Here is an 18,999-nt window from a genome sequence, read left to right on the forward strand (position 1 = left end):
TAATGATAGTGGCATAGATAGACTTATTTTTTGAAAGTGTGACTTTCAACTATTAATTTAGAAGAACAGCTGAAATTAGCTATAGTCTACAATTGGAACAAATGCAATGAAACTTTTCCTGGGTCTTGGATCACGCTTTATTTCAGACAATGCCTACATGCCTTTCTACCCACTGGAAAACATGGTACATACAAATGAAACAAAAACAAGAAGCGGGGAGCTGAATGCTTCTCTGGGAGATGATACATACTCTGTAGGAACGGTGCAAAACCAGTAAGGGAGAGTGTGACTTGGCTAAGTGTTGTTTTACATACATATCGATCCTGGGACTGACTTTTGTTGTGTCACTCGATGGTCTTGAATAATAGGATGGAATGGGAGCTTAAATAATTGAATCCTGTCCACACAATAATTTTGTTTCAGCTTGCCCTTTGATTGCCAGGAAAGTAATTGTTCAAAATTGAAAAGTTGGTTGGCTCAGAGTTGACTTGCGGTTCAGCAATCTTAGCAATTTAGCTGGACTGAAAAGAATCTGCCCGTTTTTACAAATCAAAGCTGTGCATGATTCAGTGAAATGTGAATAGGTTTTTAGAAGAGTTCTGTTTAAAAAAAAAAAGGCGTTTAACGTTCTGCTTTGAGCAGTAAACTAATTAAAAATGTGGCATTCGTTAATTTGTCTTGCTTTGGGATGAGAAATAACAATAAAATTAATTATTTAGGAGTGTGGCAAGTGCATCTTTTATTCCCACAGTAATTCATTGATGTCTTACAGTTTGAGTTTAGATATCAAGCCACATATTGATTGTTAGGTACACCTATGAAGTCACGGACTCTTTCTGCTGCTTGTAAAGAGTGTGGTTCTTCACAGGCATTTTTATTTACCATGTTCATCCTTTCAAACAAGGAAAACCTTGGCCTCCTGGGTTCATGTGGAAACAAAGAGCAAAATAACTTTTTTTTTTCTGGGCCCCTTATAATCCCTTCCTTTTCTGGCCCATTTTCCCATATTTTCATAACCTGCTGTACTGATTTGTGCATTCCTCATTACTCCCTCACAAACTGGTGGCGCTGCCGTGTCCCCACCCCCATGCTGTTAGCTTGTCTCTTCTGGTGCTATTTCCTTTGTCTGAAATAGGACAAAGGATTTTAAATTCAAAATAGGATTTTAAATTCAAATCGTACCCATCTTTTAAGAATCAGATTGAGGCTGTGAGGCTTTCTCAGCTGACTTCTACCATTTTATCCCTCCCTCCATGGCTCTGGCTCTTAGTCTCCACCGAAAACCGAACATTTCATTGCACTGTGACTTAGAGTAACTGTGTTTTTATTTTTCTTTTACTTGTTATATATATTGAGTTTTTAGTTTTTACTGAGGTGTAACTTATATTCCATAAAATTCATCTATTGAGTGTACAATTCATTGAGTTTTAAACATTTTTATAGGGTCGTGCAGCTATGATCACAAACCAGTTTCAGAATATCTCTAGCACTTCAGAAAGTTCCTTTGTGCCCATTGGCAAAGAATCCTCACTCTTTGTAGCCAGCCTCAGGCAGCCACTGATCTGCTTCCGATCTCTACAAATATGCCTTTTCTGAACATTTCATATAAATGAGGTCACACAATAGGCAGTATTTGTGTCTTGCTTTTTCACTTAGCATAATGTTTCTGAGAGTCATCTAATTCATACCATTTATCAATAATTGTTCTCTTGTACCACTGAATGTATTCCACTACATGGACATTTGTACTATTTCTAATTCGGTTTTTGTTTGTTTAAGTTTATTTTATGTTTGTTTATTTATTTATTTTGAGAGAGAGAGCGTGCATACAGGGGAGGGGCAGAGAGAGAGGGAGAGAGAGAATCCCAAACAAACTCATGCCCTTCAGCCACTTAACCGACTGAGCCACCCAGGTGCCCCTACAAATACAAGTTTTTGTGCAGCTATCTGGTCATGTCTCTTGAGTAGATTCCTAGAGGTGGATTTGATGGCCCTTTTTTTCCTGAGTAAGGGTCACACTTTTCTGTTTTTTACATACATGTTCTTTGATTTTTGTTGTTGTTGAAAACAGAATAGTTTTGATCATATAGCAGCTGTGGATTCTAGATTCTGACTTTTCCCACTTGAAGGTTATTGTTCTTGCTGTTTTTGTTGTTCTTTAGTAACTTCTCTGAAACAAATCTGTGAAATCCATGCCCCCTCTCCTTGGTAGACAGCCAGTGTGATGTCTCTGCTCAGATTTTATCTATTTTTATTTTTCAGCTGGTCTCTTAGGGTTATCCCTGTGTTTTCATAGTGTATTGATCATCTAGTGATTTGTCAGAAGTTGTGTTCAAACACTTTGAACCACTACAGCCTCCAACTTCTGCTGGTGGATCTCTTTGTAGATGAATTAGTTTCCTGGGGCTAATGTAATAACAAATCCTCAAAATTAGTGGCTTAAGCCAGCAGAAATTTAACTCTCTCACAGTTCTGGAGGGCAGAAGTCTAAAATCAGGTATTAGCAGGGCCATACTCCATCTAGCAGCTCTAGGGGAGAATCTTCCCTTGACTCTTCCATCTCCTGGCAATTCCATTTCTGTATCTGTCCTCACATGTCATTCTTCTCTGTGTCTCTGTCAGTGTTGGGTCCTCTTCTTCTAAGGACGTCCGTCATTGGATTTGTTTGATAAAACAAATCCAACATAGTTTCATCTTTACCCTTCACTACTTATCCAAAGAAATAAGAAACCATACCCAAATAAGGTTACATTCTGAGGTTCTGGGTGGTCATGGATTTTTATTTTTATTTTTTAAAGATGTTTACTTATTTATTTTGAGAGAGAGAGAGAGAGAGAGAGAGAGAGAGAACATGAGCAGGGGAGGGGCAGAGGGAAAGGAGAAAGAATCCCAAGCCATGACATGGGGCTCCTTCCTATGAATCCTGAGATCATGACCTGAGCTGAAACCAAGAGTTGGACGTTCAACCGACTGAGTTGCACACACCCCAGTCATGGATTTTTAGAGGGCAATATTCAACCTGCTGTAACGGGTTCAGGAGTACAAAGTTCAGGCAGTTTTCAAGTCTGCTTTAACTTTTATTTTCCACCAGGATTTCTTGTGTTTTCTTTGTTCACAGATGGAAGCTCTGAGCAGGTCAGGGATGTGTGAATAGGTTTGGTCTACTCCAATCCATGCCACTTCCCATTAGCTGGGGATGTGTTGAGAGCTTATTGAATGTGTCTATAATTGCCTTATGGCCCGCATCTCCCTGTTAAATTTCTGACTAGTCCACTGGCCTGCTGCTTGCCCTAATTAAAAATACAGTCTCAGCTAGCAGAATCCCTGACCTTCCACGTTAGCTTGCCTCCAAGATTGCTACTTATTACTGGTAATGCTACTGGCCAAGGAGTTTTTGTTTTCTGCTCCCAATGAAGCCAGCCCCCACTGACAGTGAAGCTGCTGGTTATTTCTGGCCTGCCCTACCATATTAGAACGAGGCGATGAAATGGTGGCGGGGTTGGGGAGGGGGGAGCAGCTGCAGGCAAGAATGCCTCAGACTCCCTCTGTTCTTACATAAAATTCAGTCATTTTTGATGAATAACTGCTGCTCAGTTTGTTTTAAGTCTTTGGCCCATTTTTAGAGACAAAATTTTAAGGGGAGAGGATTTGGTGACCTCACTCCAGAAAGCTGGTCTATTATTTTCATCTCTCCTGCTAAATTATAACTTCTTGAGGGAGGAGACCATATTTGATATTTTTTTGGTATTTTAGTTTCTCTTTAGTGCCTAAAACAGTGTGAACCACTGCCAGTCCACAATGAATAACCACGTTTTACAAATAGTCTGGAATTCCTTCTAACATTAGACATTATATAATCCTTAATTAAGACTACTCTGCAGACTGGGTCACTCCCTCCACCCCACTCCTTCACCCCCATCCCCGGCCATCTTCATTTTATAGATGAGAATTCTGAAATGCAGCAAAATTAAATGACTTACCAATGGACACTCAACTTGTAAGGGAAGAACTAGGACATGGACCCAAATCTTCTGACTTCTGGTTTATATTCATTCCATCATTTCACACAGAAACCATTAAGTCAGGGTTGCCAAGCGTCAATAAATTTTAAAATGTAAAATTAGGGGCACCTGGGTGGCTTAGTCAATTAAGTGTACGACTTTGGGTCAAGTCATGATCTCACGGTTCGTGGGTTCGAGCCCCACATTGGACTCTGTGCTGACAGCTCAGAGCCTGGAGCCTGTTTCAGATTCTGTGTCTCCCTCTGTCTGCCCCTCCCCCACTTGCATTCTGTCTCTCTCTCTCTCTCTCTTTCAAAAATAAACATTAAAAAACTAAAATATAAAATTAAAAAATAGATAACAAGGAAAGAAAAGCAGATGGTGTCAATTCTTGTTCAGTAAGTTTGGGGGAAAAAAAACGAAAGAAATGGAATAATAGGTGGATGTGCTCTCTAGCCAAATAAGTACAAAATGGAAAGGCAGTCATGTCTAGCAGTTCATCTCCTGTGCCCGTTCTCAGCATTTCATTGCCTATACCCTCTTCCCAGACTGGGAACTTAGGTAGTTACAGAGTGTGATGCTGCAGCAGAATAGATCATTGTTACATGAATGTCCCATTCAAATTTCGGTAAAGAAAGCAGCCAAACTAGCTTTCTAGTCAATACGTAGGAGCCCATATGTCATTTAGAAGAGTGGATTTTTATGAACTTTTTTAAAAAAATGGTTTATTTATTTCCAGAGAGAGAAAGAGAGAGAGGAGCAGTGGGGGATGGGGCAGAGAGAGAGGGAGAGAGGATCCCAAATCCCACGCAGGCTCTGCACTGTCAGCACAGAGCCCAATGCTGGGGCCCAGGAAACCAGGAGATCATGACCTGAACCAAACTCAAGAGTCAGATGCTTAACCTACTGAGCCACTCAGGCACCCAAAGACAAGTAGATTTTTAAATCTGTTGTATTTTAGTTTTCCTAGACAATAACTTTTCAATTTTCTCCTCCCTAGTGTGTTTAATTTTGCATCACAAATACTAAGGTGTAAATAACAGAATTACTTTTTCAATAATTCTGTTCTTTATACAAGTTGCATCTGATTTAGACTTTTTTTTAGGGGCAGAACGTGGTCCAAACATAGTATTTCTAGATGACAGTGAAAGAAACAGGTTAAAGTAATAATGAATTAATTATTTATCGGGGGCCTCCTATGCCATTGTCCTGGGATCTGGGGAAACAAAGGTGAGGAAGATGAGTTCCAGCTCTCATGGATTTCACAAGCATGCAGGTCACAGACATCCACTTCAGGGCTCTCAAGGTATGGTCCTTGGACCAGAATCGCAAGCATCACCTGTCAACCTGATAGAAATGCAAATTCTTGGGCCCTACTGAATCAGAAACGCTGGCCGGAAGCCCAGCAATCTGCGTTATAATAAGCCTTTCAGGGTATTCTGATGCACACTAGTTTGAGAAGCAGCGGTACAGCCAAATTTTTACTATACATTGAAATACTGCAATAACAAGAAAGGTGTACATGCAGAGAGATTAAATGATCAACCCCATTATTAGTGCAAGTGGAAGAGTCCAGGGAGCCTTCTTTTGTAGGAAGTAACATTAGAAGTGTCATGAGAAGAAGGTTTCTGAGTCATTCTGTAGAATAGGGTTTTCTTAGACCTAGAATTTGGGCTCTCTAAGGTGAAACCTTTTCAAAGAGCATTATAAAGACTTGGAATGATTAAAAATTACTAATTACGAGCAGTGGTTCTTAATTTATTGGTGGGACTTTTGGGTGGGTGGGGGAGCAAGTGGGGGAAACCAATCCAGGCAGAATCGAGAACGAATTAGAGATGGAATAACTCCCCCTCCTCCATACGTATTAGGCTGTTTCAAGTCACAGCTAAAAATACAAATTTATTTAAAAGCATTACTGAGCTCACAGTAACCTTTTGTCATATACTTTAACAGTAGCAAACATAGCAAGATGGACTCAAGAGAGATATTTGGACTCAAATACTAACTGTCCTACTTACTGTATGATCTTGGATAAATTACTGAGTCCTCCTAAACTTTAATTTCTGCATATAACTAGTGATAATAACATTCTCATTTCATGTGGTTGTTGAGAAATAACACACCTAAGATCATCAGGCAGAATGCCCGGCCATAGTAAGAGCTCATATAATGTTATTATTTTATTACAAATCAGACTTTTATAATGCCTTGGAGTATTTATTGTAAATAAAAGTAATAGAAGGTGTTCTTATGATTAAAAATTGTCCTCAAGTTAAAAAGGTGATCTAGAGCGTACTATTGTACTTACCTAATAGAAAACTGTGATTTTGAACATATTAGTCCAAAGTCGGTTGCTTTCACTGATGTATTTACTTTTTTAATTCCAGAGACCTTTCAGTTTATTTCCAAAAGGCACCATGGTTTCCCCTTCAGTCTCACCTTTTTCCTGAATGGGATGCAAGTGAACAGGTTGAGCTCCTGCTGTGAATATAAGCATCGGAAAGGTTCCAGACTTGGAGGCAAACGAGGCTACTTTGGGTTTGTGTGCGTGGAGAGATCATCTCCTTGCTACAAGTATGGAAACAAATGTCCTCTGGTAGAGGGCAAGTCTTGCTACATTTTTCTTTTCATGCTTCTACTGATGCATTTCTCAGCCCAGTCTGTTAACAAAGATATCAGTGTAGATGAGCCTAAAATGTCTAAGTTAAAGGTTGCTTATTATAACCAGGTGTGTTGTATTTGAAATTATAAGATATGAATTAGATTTCCAGATGCATTATATAATGGGGGTAAAAGCTGGTGGTGTTTCAAAGTCTGTCTGTCTGTCTCTCTCTCTCTCCCTTTCTCATACTGCTTTAAATTCTGTTTCTGAAGTGAAGGAGAAAGGGTGTTTTATTCTCAGTCTTCTTAGGAACTGGTTTGGGGAATTCCCGAGCATGTGTCCTGCATGTGTCTTGTATGGTTGGGTATTACAGGTCATACCAGAGGTGTGCTTCATTATGGTGTGGCCCGGTTATCATTCTCATGCCCCTGGTTTTAATCTCAGACATAATGAAATGCCTGGTTTTTATCTCAGGCATGATAAAAGGTCAATTTTGACTGTTGTTCACCAGCTTTCATATTGGACATTCTGTTTGAAATTAGGACACTTACGTGCGGGCTTTCTTTAATTTTTTTCTGAATGTACTCATGGAGAATTAATGTATGCCAAGCTAGAAAATAGGAGTGAACCAACCAAAGTTCCTGCTCTCATAGAGCCCATTCTAATGGGGGAAAGCAAATAGCAAGTAAACCAATTAATAGGTGCCAGATGGCATTAAGAGTGATGAACACAAAGCAGGGAAGTGAGATACGTGGAGTTAAGGGGAACAAGGGGCAGAAGGTGGTACTATTTTATCTAGGATGATCAGGAAAGGCCTCTTTGATGTCTTTTGAGCAGAAATCAGAAAAAATAGTTTTCTAAATAGTTTTTCCCTAAATAGTCCCTCTAAAAGGTTTTTGAAGTAGAAGAAAAGAATATACAAAGAGCATGAGACAGGAGCATGCTTGGTGTGCTTAAGCTAGTGTAGCCAGAGCAAAAGTAAGGGATAGGATAATAATAGAAGGCGAGATTAGAGGGACAGTAGGGCCAAGACATGGAACATCCTAAAGTGATTGCAAGGATTTTGACTTTTTCTAAGCAAGATGCAAAGCTTCTAAGGTAGGTTTTGAGCAATGACCTGTCTTGATTTGACTGTAGCTCCTATGGGAAAAATAAACAAGGGGGTGGGGGCAAGGGAAGAGTGGAAACTAATTTAATCCAGAGGAGAGAGAATGGTAGTTAGAAGTGATTGGGTTCTAGATATATTTTGAAAGTAGAGTCCACAGGATTTATCGATGGATTGGATGCAAGGTGTGAGATAAAAAGCAGAGTTAAAGGTGATTGAAAAGCTTTTGTTCTGAACAACTGCAAAAATGTCCAGTTAACATGTACTAAGATGGACAAGACTGTGAAAGAAGCAGGTTTGGGAGTGAAATGAAGGGATATTGATTTGGGGTACATTAAATGTAAGACATCTATGAGTATGCAAGCAGAGATGTTAATTAAGTGTTTGAATATGTGAATCTGGGGTCCGGTGAGAGGTCCAGGCTGGAGATATAAATTTGAGAATGGTTTGCATGTAGATGGCATTTAAACTCATAAGATGGGATGGGATTGATTAAGAATTGAATGCAGATAGAGATGTCTGGTGTCCAGGTCACTCCAGTTTAAAGATGAAGGAGATAAAGAGGAACTGGAAAAAGGCCTAAGAAGGAAGGCAAGGGATTACAAAGAGAACGCCGAGAACATGGTGTCCTGGAAATGAACAGAGAACAGCATAATCAACTAGGTCAAATGTGTGTATATGTGAAGTAAAATGAAGTCTGAGGATTGAGTATGATTTGGTAATGTGGTGGTTATTGGTGACCTTGACACAAATTATTGTAGTGAAGTAATAGGAATGCAAACTTGATTGGAGTGGGTTTAACAAATAATTGATGTAGAGGTAAAGCCAGAGAATACAGATTACTCTTTTTAAAGAATTTTGCTATAAAAGATGTCAATTGGGTGACAGCCAGGAAGGAAGATGTAAGGGCCAAAGGGGGCTTTTTAGTTTTTAAGGTGGGAGATATAGTAATATGTTATATGTGATAGAATTGATACACTAGAGAGAGATATCAAAAATCAAAAAAAGAATTTGATCAAGCATGACATGGAGGGAGAAATTGCTGGAGCAAGGGCTTGAGTGGACGAGAGGAGGTGGGATCTAGGGCTCAAATTAAGACGTTAGCCTTAGAGGAGGAGAATCATTCTTCTAAAGTAACTGTAGGAGAGATGGCATATAGGGTAGAGGGAGAGATAAGTTGATGCATGTGGTGGGACCAACTGGAAGTTCTCTGCTGATTGTTTCTATTTTTTTCAGCCAAATAATAATTTATCAGCTTAGGTTAAGGCTTAAGGGAGAGGGAATTGGAGGTTTTCGGTGAGAGAAAAGGTGTGGAGGAGTCATCCAGCAAGTGGTGGAGTGAATGGTCTACAGCAATATAGTAGGAGTGCCCAGGAGTACTTGGGACCCACCTGAGGCTGCTTTCCTGTTCCAGCACAAACACGCTTTCTCCATATTTGTTGGGCAAGTCACGTAGCAAATTTCTGTTTAACTCCTAGGAAAGCTAATGAGCTTACATACAATTCTCCAAGCACAAACACATTGCATTCTTTGAGAGTTACTATATAAATCCAAGCTGTAAATGTTTGGTTGTAAACACCTTCTATGGAGGTTTAATAATCAGTACCGAAATCTGATTGATGACCTCTACTTTCCTATTTAACACTTAATAGTCTCTGTACAATTTTTATATGATTTCATTTGATTCTCTGTAGCTTCTTTCTTTGACCTTTTCAAATAATAATAAAACAATGGTTGTGGTATTAAAGAATAAGACCTGTTATCCTTAACTAAAATGCATAGTTTTTAAGGACACTGGTTTTCAGTGTTTTGTTGGCTTCATCATTTCTCCAAACGAAATGTGTGCATGGCCAAAGTAGAAAAGTGTGGTGTCATTTCATGCCTCCCTGCTGCAGACCAAATAGAAGTCAAGGCAGAATGTTTTAAATGGGGCAGGGATATATGCTAGAGCTTTGCTTGTTTGGGTCTGCCCCACATGAGACTATTCTGATTATTCCGGAAGCACCTACACTGCACAGCTCTAGTGAATGTTCTCCAGTGGAGAACCACCCCTCTTATAATATAATATAATATAATATAATATAATATAATATAATTTAATATAGTCACTTATATAATATATAATTACTTTTATATTACATATTATATTACTTATTATATATATACAAATATATAAACTCACTTGTAATATTATATAACTTTTTGGCAGGATCATATCTACAATAACACTTTTAGTTATTTTATTTTATTTTATTTTTTTTAATGTTTATTTATTTTTGTGATAGAGTGCAAGCAGGGAGGGGCAGAGAGAGGGAGAGAGAGAATCTCAAGCAGGCTCCATGCTTGTCAGCACAGAGCCGGAGGCAGGGCTTGAACTCACAAACTGTGAGATCATGACCTGAAGCGAAATCAAGAGCCAGGTGCTTAACCAACTGAGCCACCCAGGTGCCCCGCTTTTAGCCATTTTAAGGGGTGTACATTAATTCCTCTAATTTGTTAAAAATTAAATTAATTTTAACTCATTTTTAAAATACAGATTCCAGGGGCTCCTGGGTGGCTCAGTCGGTTGAGCGTCCGACTTCGGCTCAGGTCATGATCTCACAGTTTGTGAGTTTGAGCCCTGCGTTGGGCTCTGTGGTGACAGCTCAGAGCCTGGAGTCGGCTTCAGATTCTGTCTCTCTCTCTCTCTCTCTGCCCCTCCTCCACTCACACTCTGTCTCTCTCTCCTTTGGAAATAAATAAACATTTAAAAAAATACAGACTCTGGAACTTTTGCTATGAGGAGGGAAGTATTTGATACAACAAGAGGGAGTTCTGTTTCTGAACATGACTAGGATTACCTGTTTGAGGTCCTCAGAAAACAAGAAAGGCTCAGCAGCGGTCACCAACAGGTGTGGAGATTCCACAGGTGCATGCATCCCTCAGTCATGGAAACTGAAAAGACAAGGTAGTTATTTCCAGTCGCTAGAGTGGAACACCAGGAGGAAGAATTGCCTAGCCAAGTGGAACGCAGACAGCTCTGAGCTTTAGTAATCAAAATCAACACCTCAAATTATACTCAGAAGTCAAATAGGTAGTCAGTGACGAGGAGAGCACAGATGTTGCTCACTTTGTTCGTCCAATTCCCTCAAGCAGATGGGCAATAAAAAGTCTGTGCGTGCAGTAGGGAGGCATCAAAGCCTCCACACAGCCACAACATAAACTAAAAGTAACAGCATATCAGAAGCCCCAAATCGATGGATTTGGTGTTGCCATTGATAAGGGAAGAACAGCTTGAACAGAAGGCAGTGCTAGTAATCATATTCTGTGAAGATTCATGACACCTTTATTCCAAGGAAAGTGGTGTGCTAAATACATCATCATTACAGTCAAGAATTTATGATGCTTAATATGGGGGAGGTAAGTGTATTCTTATTATCTCATTTTTTGCAACCTGATAGTTACTTTGAGTGCAAATCCTTTTAGCTTTATTTTGTGGGGAGATATTGAAAAGATAAGTGATACAACTAAGTTCTCGTAAGCTGGGAGAATTGATTCCTTTGCTATTTCTAGAGAGGGAATGGCTGAAATTCAGTGACATCTTTAGTTCAAGAACTCTCCATTGGATCTGATTCACCTTGATTCAAATTTTACTTATTATTTCTGTTCCTCCTGGACTGACACGTCTTGACTGCATTCGGATCTGTTTTCACCTATGCACTATATTGACTCAGTTTCCCGCTAAGTCATGTAACCTGTAGAGAAAGGGACGCAAGTGGTGCTAGAGAAGGATGGTGGAGACTGACAACTGCCAGGCACCTTTTTCAGGTCACAGATTGTCTCTAAGCCTTGGTGAAAACTTCTCCAGTTTGTGCTAGTTTCTGGGGAAGAGTGTGAGCACTTTCCCCAGTGGGCGCCCAGCAGTGTATCATCTGTCCATGTGGCTGTTCATCTGAGCGGGCTGTAATCTAACAATATCTGTGTACCTCATTGGGAGGTGATGGAGTCTAGCAGTCCTGAGCCAGAATCTGCCTCCATCACTAACCTGCTGGGTGAGCTTGGGCAACTGTCAGCCTCAGTTTCCTCATTTGTAAAGTTGTGATGTTGGTTCTTAATTTATTGTTCTGGGCAGGGTAATGAATCCTGCAAGAAAATGTGTATATGGTGTCCAGCACAGAGGTTGGCACAGAAGAAATGCTCAATAATCTTATTATCACAATCATATTTTTATTAATGTCTGTATTATTGTCATGACTGGAATTCTTATTTCAATACTAACTTCAGAGATAGGAAAAAAGCTATAGAAGGTTTTATTCATGTTACTTTTGTTATAACTGATTTTTAAAATATTTTTTAATGTCTCAGTACATTCAGATCATATGTTTATTTCACCAGATTCGACTTGGAATGACTTTATGACCTCTACAAATTATTGCCATCTCCAAAGAAAAAAAGCTTATTGCAGGGAAAAGTCAAAAAAAGATTGTTGTACAGGCTTCAAAAGGCCATTCTAAAAACAATGATGACAGTTCTATTAAAATAAGCATGCAGGCTCCCGAGGTGTTTACTTAAAGGGCACAACAACATTTGACTGTATATGTTTCTTAAAAAATCAATCATATTTATTGAGAGTCAACCTTGTATGTAGGTCTTTTGTTGCTGTGTTGTTGGAATAACAAATTATCAAAGACTGGCATCTTTCTTCTTCCGATTATTTTTATCTCAGCTTCCATATGTTTATAAACCTGAATGTTCTTTTCGCACATAATTCTCATTTAAGGACTTGAATGATATGCTTACTGGACTCCATTATAAAGCCAAAAATATGCTTGAAGTCACAAGTTTTAGTTTGAAACTACCGTTCTTAGTTGTTAAGTTGTTTTCTTGTTTATTAGTGTGGGTAAAATTGTTAATAACTGTTCACTTACAAGATTTTAGTATTAATAAGGAGAAAAGAGTTTATTCTAATTAACTATGTGTACTATAATAAAAAGATTTCTTATAACATTTTTTACTGGAGTAAGAAATAAGTGATTTAAAAAGCTCTGAGGTTCCACTGTGGTATAAATACAGGTTAAGCATCACCTTGTGTTTATATTTTTCACAGGTGCATTATTGCAATGGGCCTTGACAAAAATCCAACTGCACCAAAACCTAGGAAAGAAAAGAATATTGAGAAAAGAGAAGAACTAAAGAAGGGTGAGGGGAAACTGAGGAAGGATAGAGGGTACATGATACCAAGAAGGTATGAGATGGCGGGGAGCAAAACTTCCCCTTCAGTCATTTTTTCAGCTCAAGAAAAAACAAGGAATGGAGAAGTGAGAACAGCTGTGGAAGAAATGGAACGTAAAGGAAATCCAGGACAAGATGTTTGTGAAGATGACCAGGAAAATATATTTAAATACGGTAATGGATAACATGGAATTCTTTTGTTGTTGCTATTGTTGTTTTGCTTACGTCCTTAAAATGCCATTATCAGGGGCTCCTGGGTGGCTCAGTTGGTTAAGTGTTTGACTCTTGATATGGGCTCAGTTCATGATCCCGGGGTTATGATCTCGTGGTTGTGCATTCAAGCCCCTGTCGGGCTCTGACCTAACAGTGCAGAGCCTGTTTGGAATTCTCTCTCTCTTTCCCTCTCTCTCTACCCCTCCCCCACACAATCGCACTTTCAAAATAAATAAATAAATAAATAAATAAAAATAAAAACCCATTATCAAAATTCGCAACAATATTTATTAAATGTTACTCAGTTATAGTCCATAGGCAGCTAATTCTGGGGAGGTGAAGATGCTCATAGGGGCAGGAGAGGAAGGGGAGTTTATGTCTGTGTGAACCAGAAGGTCTGTTCACTTCTACAGAGAGAGACCATGTTGACCAAATAGAATTTTACCTTTTTTTTTTTTTTTTTTAGTATTTCCATGTACTTGCTTTGGTGAAATCGATGCTTATGTAGCAATAAGAGTACACCATAACTAAAAACAGTTGACATAGGCTTGGGGTCCTAGAGCCTATCTGTCTGCCTTGTTATTCTCCCCTTTTTTTCTCTCCTCTCCTGCACTCTTCTTCTTCCTCCTCCCTTCCTTCTTCCTTTCCTTCCTTTCTTCTGTCCTCCCTTCCTTCCTTCCTTTCTCTTTCTTTCCACACACACACACACACACACACACACACTCACTCATATGTATAGTAGTGATAATAACAATAATCGAAGTGCCAGGCACTGAGCACCAGGTCAGGAGCTTTTCACACACTATTTCATTTTATCCTCATCACTCATTGTGATAGATATTATTATTCCCTCCATTTTATAGGACAGGAAACTGAGGCTAAGGAATACAGACAGAAAGCAGCAGGACTAAGATTCATAGTGTAGGAGAGGAAACTTTTTCCTGGGCCCATTTAGGTTCACTGGCTGGGTCCTTATAAATTAATTAGACTGACAAAAGAGGTTAAAGTGGGAAAAACAAAGAAATTTATTAGCATGTGCATCACACATACACGCAGGAGCACTCAGCTGAGTAACTCAAAGGGGTGGTTAGAACTTGGGCTTATGTGGCATCTTACAAAATAACAATCATTTTTAGAGAAGTGACAGGAAAAAGGGAAAGGACTAAACTTCTGGGGCAGCAAATTGTGGGAAGGCAAATATGTAGCAAAACTAATGATATAAGGGCTAGTTTCAGTGAGGTTTATTATGCTGATTCCTTTGGTGTTTTGTCTGGGCTGATAAGGGTCTAAAGTTGTCTCCTATGATTAACTTGTGTCCATCTTGGTAGAGAGAGGAGGGGAGACACCTTCAAAAATGTATGCTGTGCTTTTAGGGAGAGGGCAGAGAGCTCGTCGTATATCTACTATTACTCAGTTGCTTTAAGCTCAAAATAATCTTATACCAAAGTGGCTACTTTTGGGCCACATACTCTGCCATACTCCAGTAGCCAGGCCTGTCTAATTCAAAAACCCAGACTTCCCACACTGTACAACCTCCTATTCTGTAAAAGCTATTTTAGATGTTGCCTGGTTGTGGGTGATATGTCACAGAGTCAGAAAGAGAGCTGCCTGGGTGTCCCTCCTACAGCAAGGAGACAGAGCAGGATTAGGGGAGCAGAGCTGTGGGCTGGGGTGACTTGTGGAAGAACTGGCATCAGGCAAGGGGCAGATTCCAGGTACTTCCTTCTCATCTCATCTTGCTCAAGGGTTCAGAAATCCCGGAGAATAATTACAGAGCTATTATAACACTGCACTTTGTTCATTACTGAAATAACATGATCATCTTAAAATGGATTTCACTTATAACACTTTGACTCAGTTTATCTCTGTGATCCCTTCTAGTCTTTATTATCTTAGACTGAGAATTTAAAATGATCTACGGCAACAGCAATAGTGGAGAGATTAACAAATAGGTTGTGTTTTTATGTGTTTTAACTTTCAAGACATGTAGTTTTATTAAAGCTATGTTCAGGAGAGGCTTTTCATTTTCTTCATTTTTTTTTCCTTAAACCAACATGGCCAGTGTTATGAGTAGTGTACTTTATGCCTATAGCTTTTCCTAAGGTCTTCTTTGTGTTGGCTAGTTAATGGGCTTGTTCTCTAAAAAAAGAAGAAGAAAAAATAGTAGCAGCAAGGCTTCTGCTCTCTGCAGAGCATCCACTGATGGTAAGAGCAGCAGGAAACTTGAGTGGAGGTCAGCGCGAGAGAGTTGCAGCTGGATTGATGTCAACCTTATGTTGACTCACTTCCTCATTAGTGAGGATGGTAAACAACAAGCTAATTAAATTCTCTGAAAGAAGGAAGATGAAATGGGAGAAACAGAAGAAATATGAAAAGGAATCCAGAAAGAATGCCACCAGTTCATTCATATTGAGAACATGAGTAGCTAACACAAAGTATATGGCTTTGAGCTGCCATGCTAATTGAGCATGTGTGGTTAATGGAGGGATGATATTTATTTAGATGTGAAGGCAGTAGTGGGTAGGGCTAAGCCAGGACAGCCTTGAAGCCCATACTTTGAGAGAAACACAGAAGGTCCTGTAAAATAGGATGTATGGACCATTTTTATGGTTCACTACATGTTCCTTTAATTTTATTCTCTGCTTCCGTAATATAACAGTAATTGTGTCCTAATTGTGGGCCCTAGTACTTCTGCAATTTTAGTCAGGTGCCTGCATTAAAGTGTATTTCTCCTGGTCTACAACCCTTTCCACTTCCAATCACAATCACTATTACTACTAATCCCTAGTAATCACTAGACACATATTGTCCATGACACTGTACTAAGCATGTTCCAGGGATTATTGCTTTAATACTGACCATAGCTTTGTGAGGCAGGAGCTACCATCACAGATGAAGAAACTGAAGCTTAAAGAGATTAAGCAAATTGCCTAAGGTCACACAGCTAGTGACTGTTTTAACTTGGACTTCGGCACCTGACAGCCTGCTTCTAAAACCCTCATATGTCACCACTATGTAATACTATTGATGGAATTATAGCAATTCACTCATGTTCTGTTGGGCCCCCTGCTTATCCTGTGACCAGGAAAAAATATCTGTAAAGTGACAGATTCCTGTGTTTCCTTGTGTGTGTGTGTGTGTGTGTGTCGGGGGGGGGGGGGGCGGTGTATGCATACTAATGCAAGTTCTGTAGCTAACTTGAATTCTTTTTTGTACGAAGTTTCCAAGATCTCCAGATGACTTTCTGCCCTTTTTTTTAAAAATTCCATTCCACTCATTTGACATTATTTCGTATAATTAATCATGAGTCCTATATAAAAATCCATAGGCAATCAAGCCCAGTAGTGTTGAAACTAACACTACTGAGAACCATGTATAAAAACTACTACGAGTACAGTTATCTCTTCTGTACCTGAGTCTTATTTCCTCAACAAAAATTGGAGATTCCTTGATGGCAGGGGTTGTGTTATTGTAGTGTCTCTTATTTTGCTATTTTATCTTCTTGCACATTAAAGATTCTCAATAAAGGCTTATTGATTGATAGCTAACTAGGCCAAGTGAGGAACTATTCTATTATTTGGTCTGAAATATTTGGATACAAATATTTGTTTTTATTAGTATTTCCTATTTGTTTCATGCAATATAAACCAAATTTTTCATCTTCTTGTTCATTTATAATTTTGTTTTGCTGATAATAATTTGCATTTCATGTTCCCCATATTAAATCTCTTTCATGAAAACATTCTTGTGATGAATTCTCTTTGTTTGCCTTTCTTCGTTACAGTTTCTGATTTCACTTTTCCCCTTACATCTCCCTCATACAATCTCTGCATTAACAGAGCTTTCTTCATATGCACAGGGCATGCATTTCTAAATTAAGTTTCTTTCATTGCAGCAGGGTAGCTCTCAAGTAATTACCTGAGAGGCCCCCACCACTGGAAAGGAAGCCAGAATATCTAATAACTAAAACACACAAAATGAGGAAAGCTTTATTTTCCCTGTAATTTTTATTTTAAAGATAATTGTTTATGTGCTTAATTGGTTCTGCATGAAATCCTTTTGCTCTCCATCCTTGGCATGTTGTCACTTCAAGATTTTTAGTTGTTGGTGGAGGAAAAAGGGGAACAATTAAATATGAAAGGTGAAAAATTATAACCACAAGGGACAGCTGGAGTTTATCTGATGTGACAATTTCCTTTTTCTGCTACAGATTTGTTGCACCTCTGTAGGGAATGAAGCAAATTAGTGGCTGTGACAGAAATGTTCTATTTTATAAGAATTTTTTTATCCTTGGAATGTAATTATTTCATTGACTGTAAGGATGAATAATGCATATGATTTGGGTTCTGGTCTAGGTATAGAATCCCTCATAATGCCTTTTCTTGATGTCCATTTGGTTCTCAAAGAATGTGCTATTCATGGTGTTACTTCTCAGGGCCTTTGGACTTGATTAATTGAATTTTTCCACTTCGCTATTCATTAACTTGATATCCAAATATTTTGAACATTCTTCATATGAAATATGACCTCACTGAGTCTCCAAATTAACTTTCATTATTATAACCCTGTTCTCTTCATTTTTAATTTATTTCTAATTTATTGTTTTCTATCAAGTTCTTCTCTTGTCCATTTTGGTTATTGTAGATGATGATGTACATTTGTAAATGAACTTTCATTAGGTTGCAGGCTTGTCATTTGGAGCCTTATTTCTTTTGTGCTCTTGTATATGTGACTGATTGCAGTCTTTGATCATTTGCTGTTAGTTTTCCATGTTCACTAATTGTGTGAAAAAGATGTGAAGAAAGGCCCAGAGAAGAGAAAGTCATGGAGTCAAGGTTCTCATTAAAGTAAAATGGCTTAAGTATCAGGGATTCTGTTTTCATTCTCATAGTGGAGATGTTTTTTTCTCAGAATATGAAGAAGATTTTGAAGCAGATGAGGAGAAACAAGATGAGAAAGCTAATGAAGAAGGACAGGCTGATGATCAAATGAATGGGATGTCAAAGTCACCCTCAGATGATGAAAAAGATCATTTAGACCCTGCAAAGGAGAGTGAAACCTCGTGGCAGAAGGCGGCAGATGCTGATGACAATGTGAAAGATGAAGGTGACGGATGCTCTGACAGTGAGCTGGAGGAGGAGAAACAAGGCAAGTTGTTCCACTTACCATGTGATGTGTGCTGTTCGGCAAAGGTGCTGACTGCTTTTCTTTTTTTTATATTTGATGAGATGACCCTCTTTTAAGGGAACTTTTAGGGCCTGGTTCCCTAACCAGAGGATGCTGATCGATCAGTCTTCCATAGATACCCAACTTACGGGGTGGGTCCTTAACCCCTTCTCTTTCCTTAGTTTGCTGGGATTTTTTTAATAGGGGTTAGGTAAAGCTTGTTGTGACATGTCTTCTGTTTACTTAGAAAGTTACTCCTTTTTTTAATGTTTATTTATTTTGAGAGAGAGAGAGACAGACAGACAATGAGTAGGGGAGGGGAAGAGAGAGAGAGAGAGAGAGAGAGAGAGAGAGAGAGAGAATTCCAAGCAGATTCTGTACTGTCAGCAAAGAGCCCAAGCAGGGCTTGGACTCACAAACTGAGATCATGACCTGAGCAGAGATCAAGAGTCATGCTTAACCAACTAAATCACCCAGGTGTCCCTCCTTTTTTTTTCTTTTTCTTTTTCTTTTTTTTTTTTAATCCCAAAGCATTCCCTCTTACACATATACACACACCATTTTGTGGCCTTAGAAAAATGAAAAGTAGCTTCTTTTCAGTTAAAGGGAAAGTTGAAAACTCCTGCCTTAGGTTCACTTTTTTGTCTTAACTTACCTGAACACAGGGTGCTGACGTCTTAGTTTCATGTAAGGATCATCTC

At 38.9% G+C, this 18,999-nt stretch overlaps 1 protein-coding gene across 1 annotated transcript in view; it reads left to right on the forward strand.

The window, feature by feature from the left end:
- The window catches only part of ERICH3 (glutamate rich 3), a 106,071-nt gene that overhangs the window by 57,738 nt on the left and 29,334 nt on the right, over window positions 1–18,999 (forward strand). Inside the window, exons 9-11 of the mRNA XM_047868877.1 lie at window positions 6,389–6,575; window positions 12,795–13,093; window positions 18,044–18,280. Coding sequence (XP_047724833.1) covers window positions 6,389–6,575; window positions 12,795–13,093; window positions 18,044–18,280 — 723 coding nt within the window. The remainder of the gene's footprint in view (window positions 1–6,388; window positions 6,576–12,794; window positions 13,094–18,043; window positions 18,281–18,999) is intronic.

The sequence above is a fragment of the Prionailurus viverrinus genome, chromosome C1, assembly GCF_022837055.1.
Source record: "Prionailurus viverrinus isolate Anna chromosome C1, UM_Priviv_1.0, whole genome shotgun sequence".
NCBI lineage: Eukaryota > Metazoa > Chordata > Mammalia > Carnivora > Felidae > Prionailurus > Prionailurus viverrinus.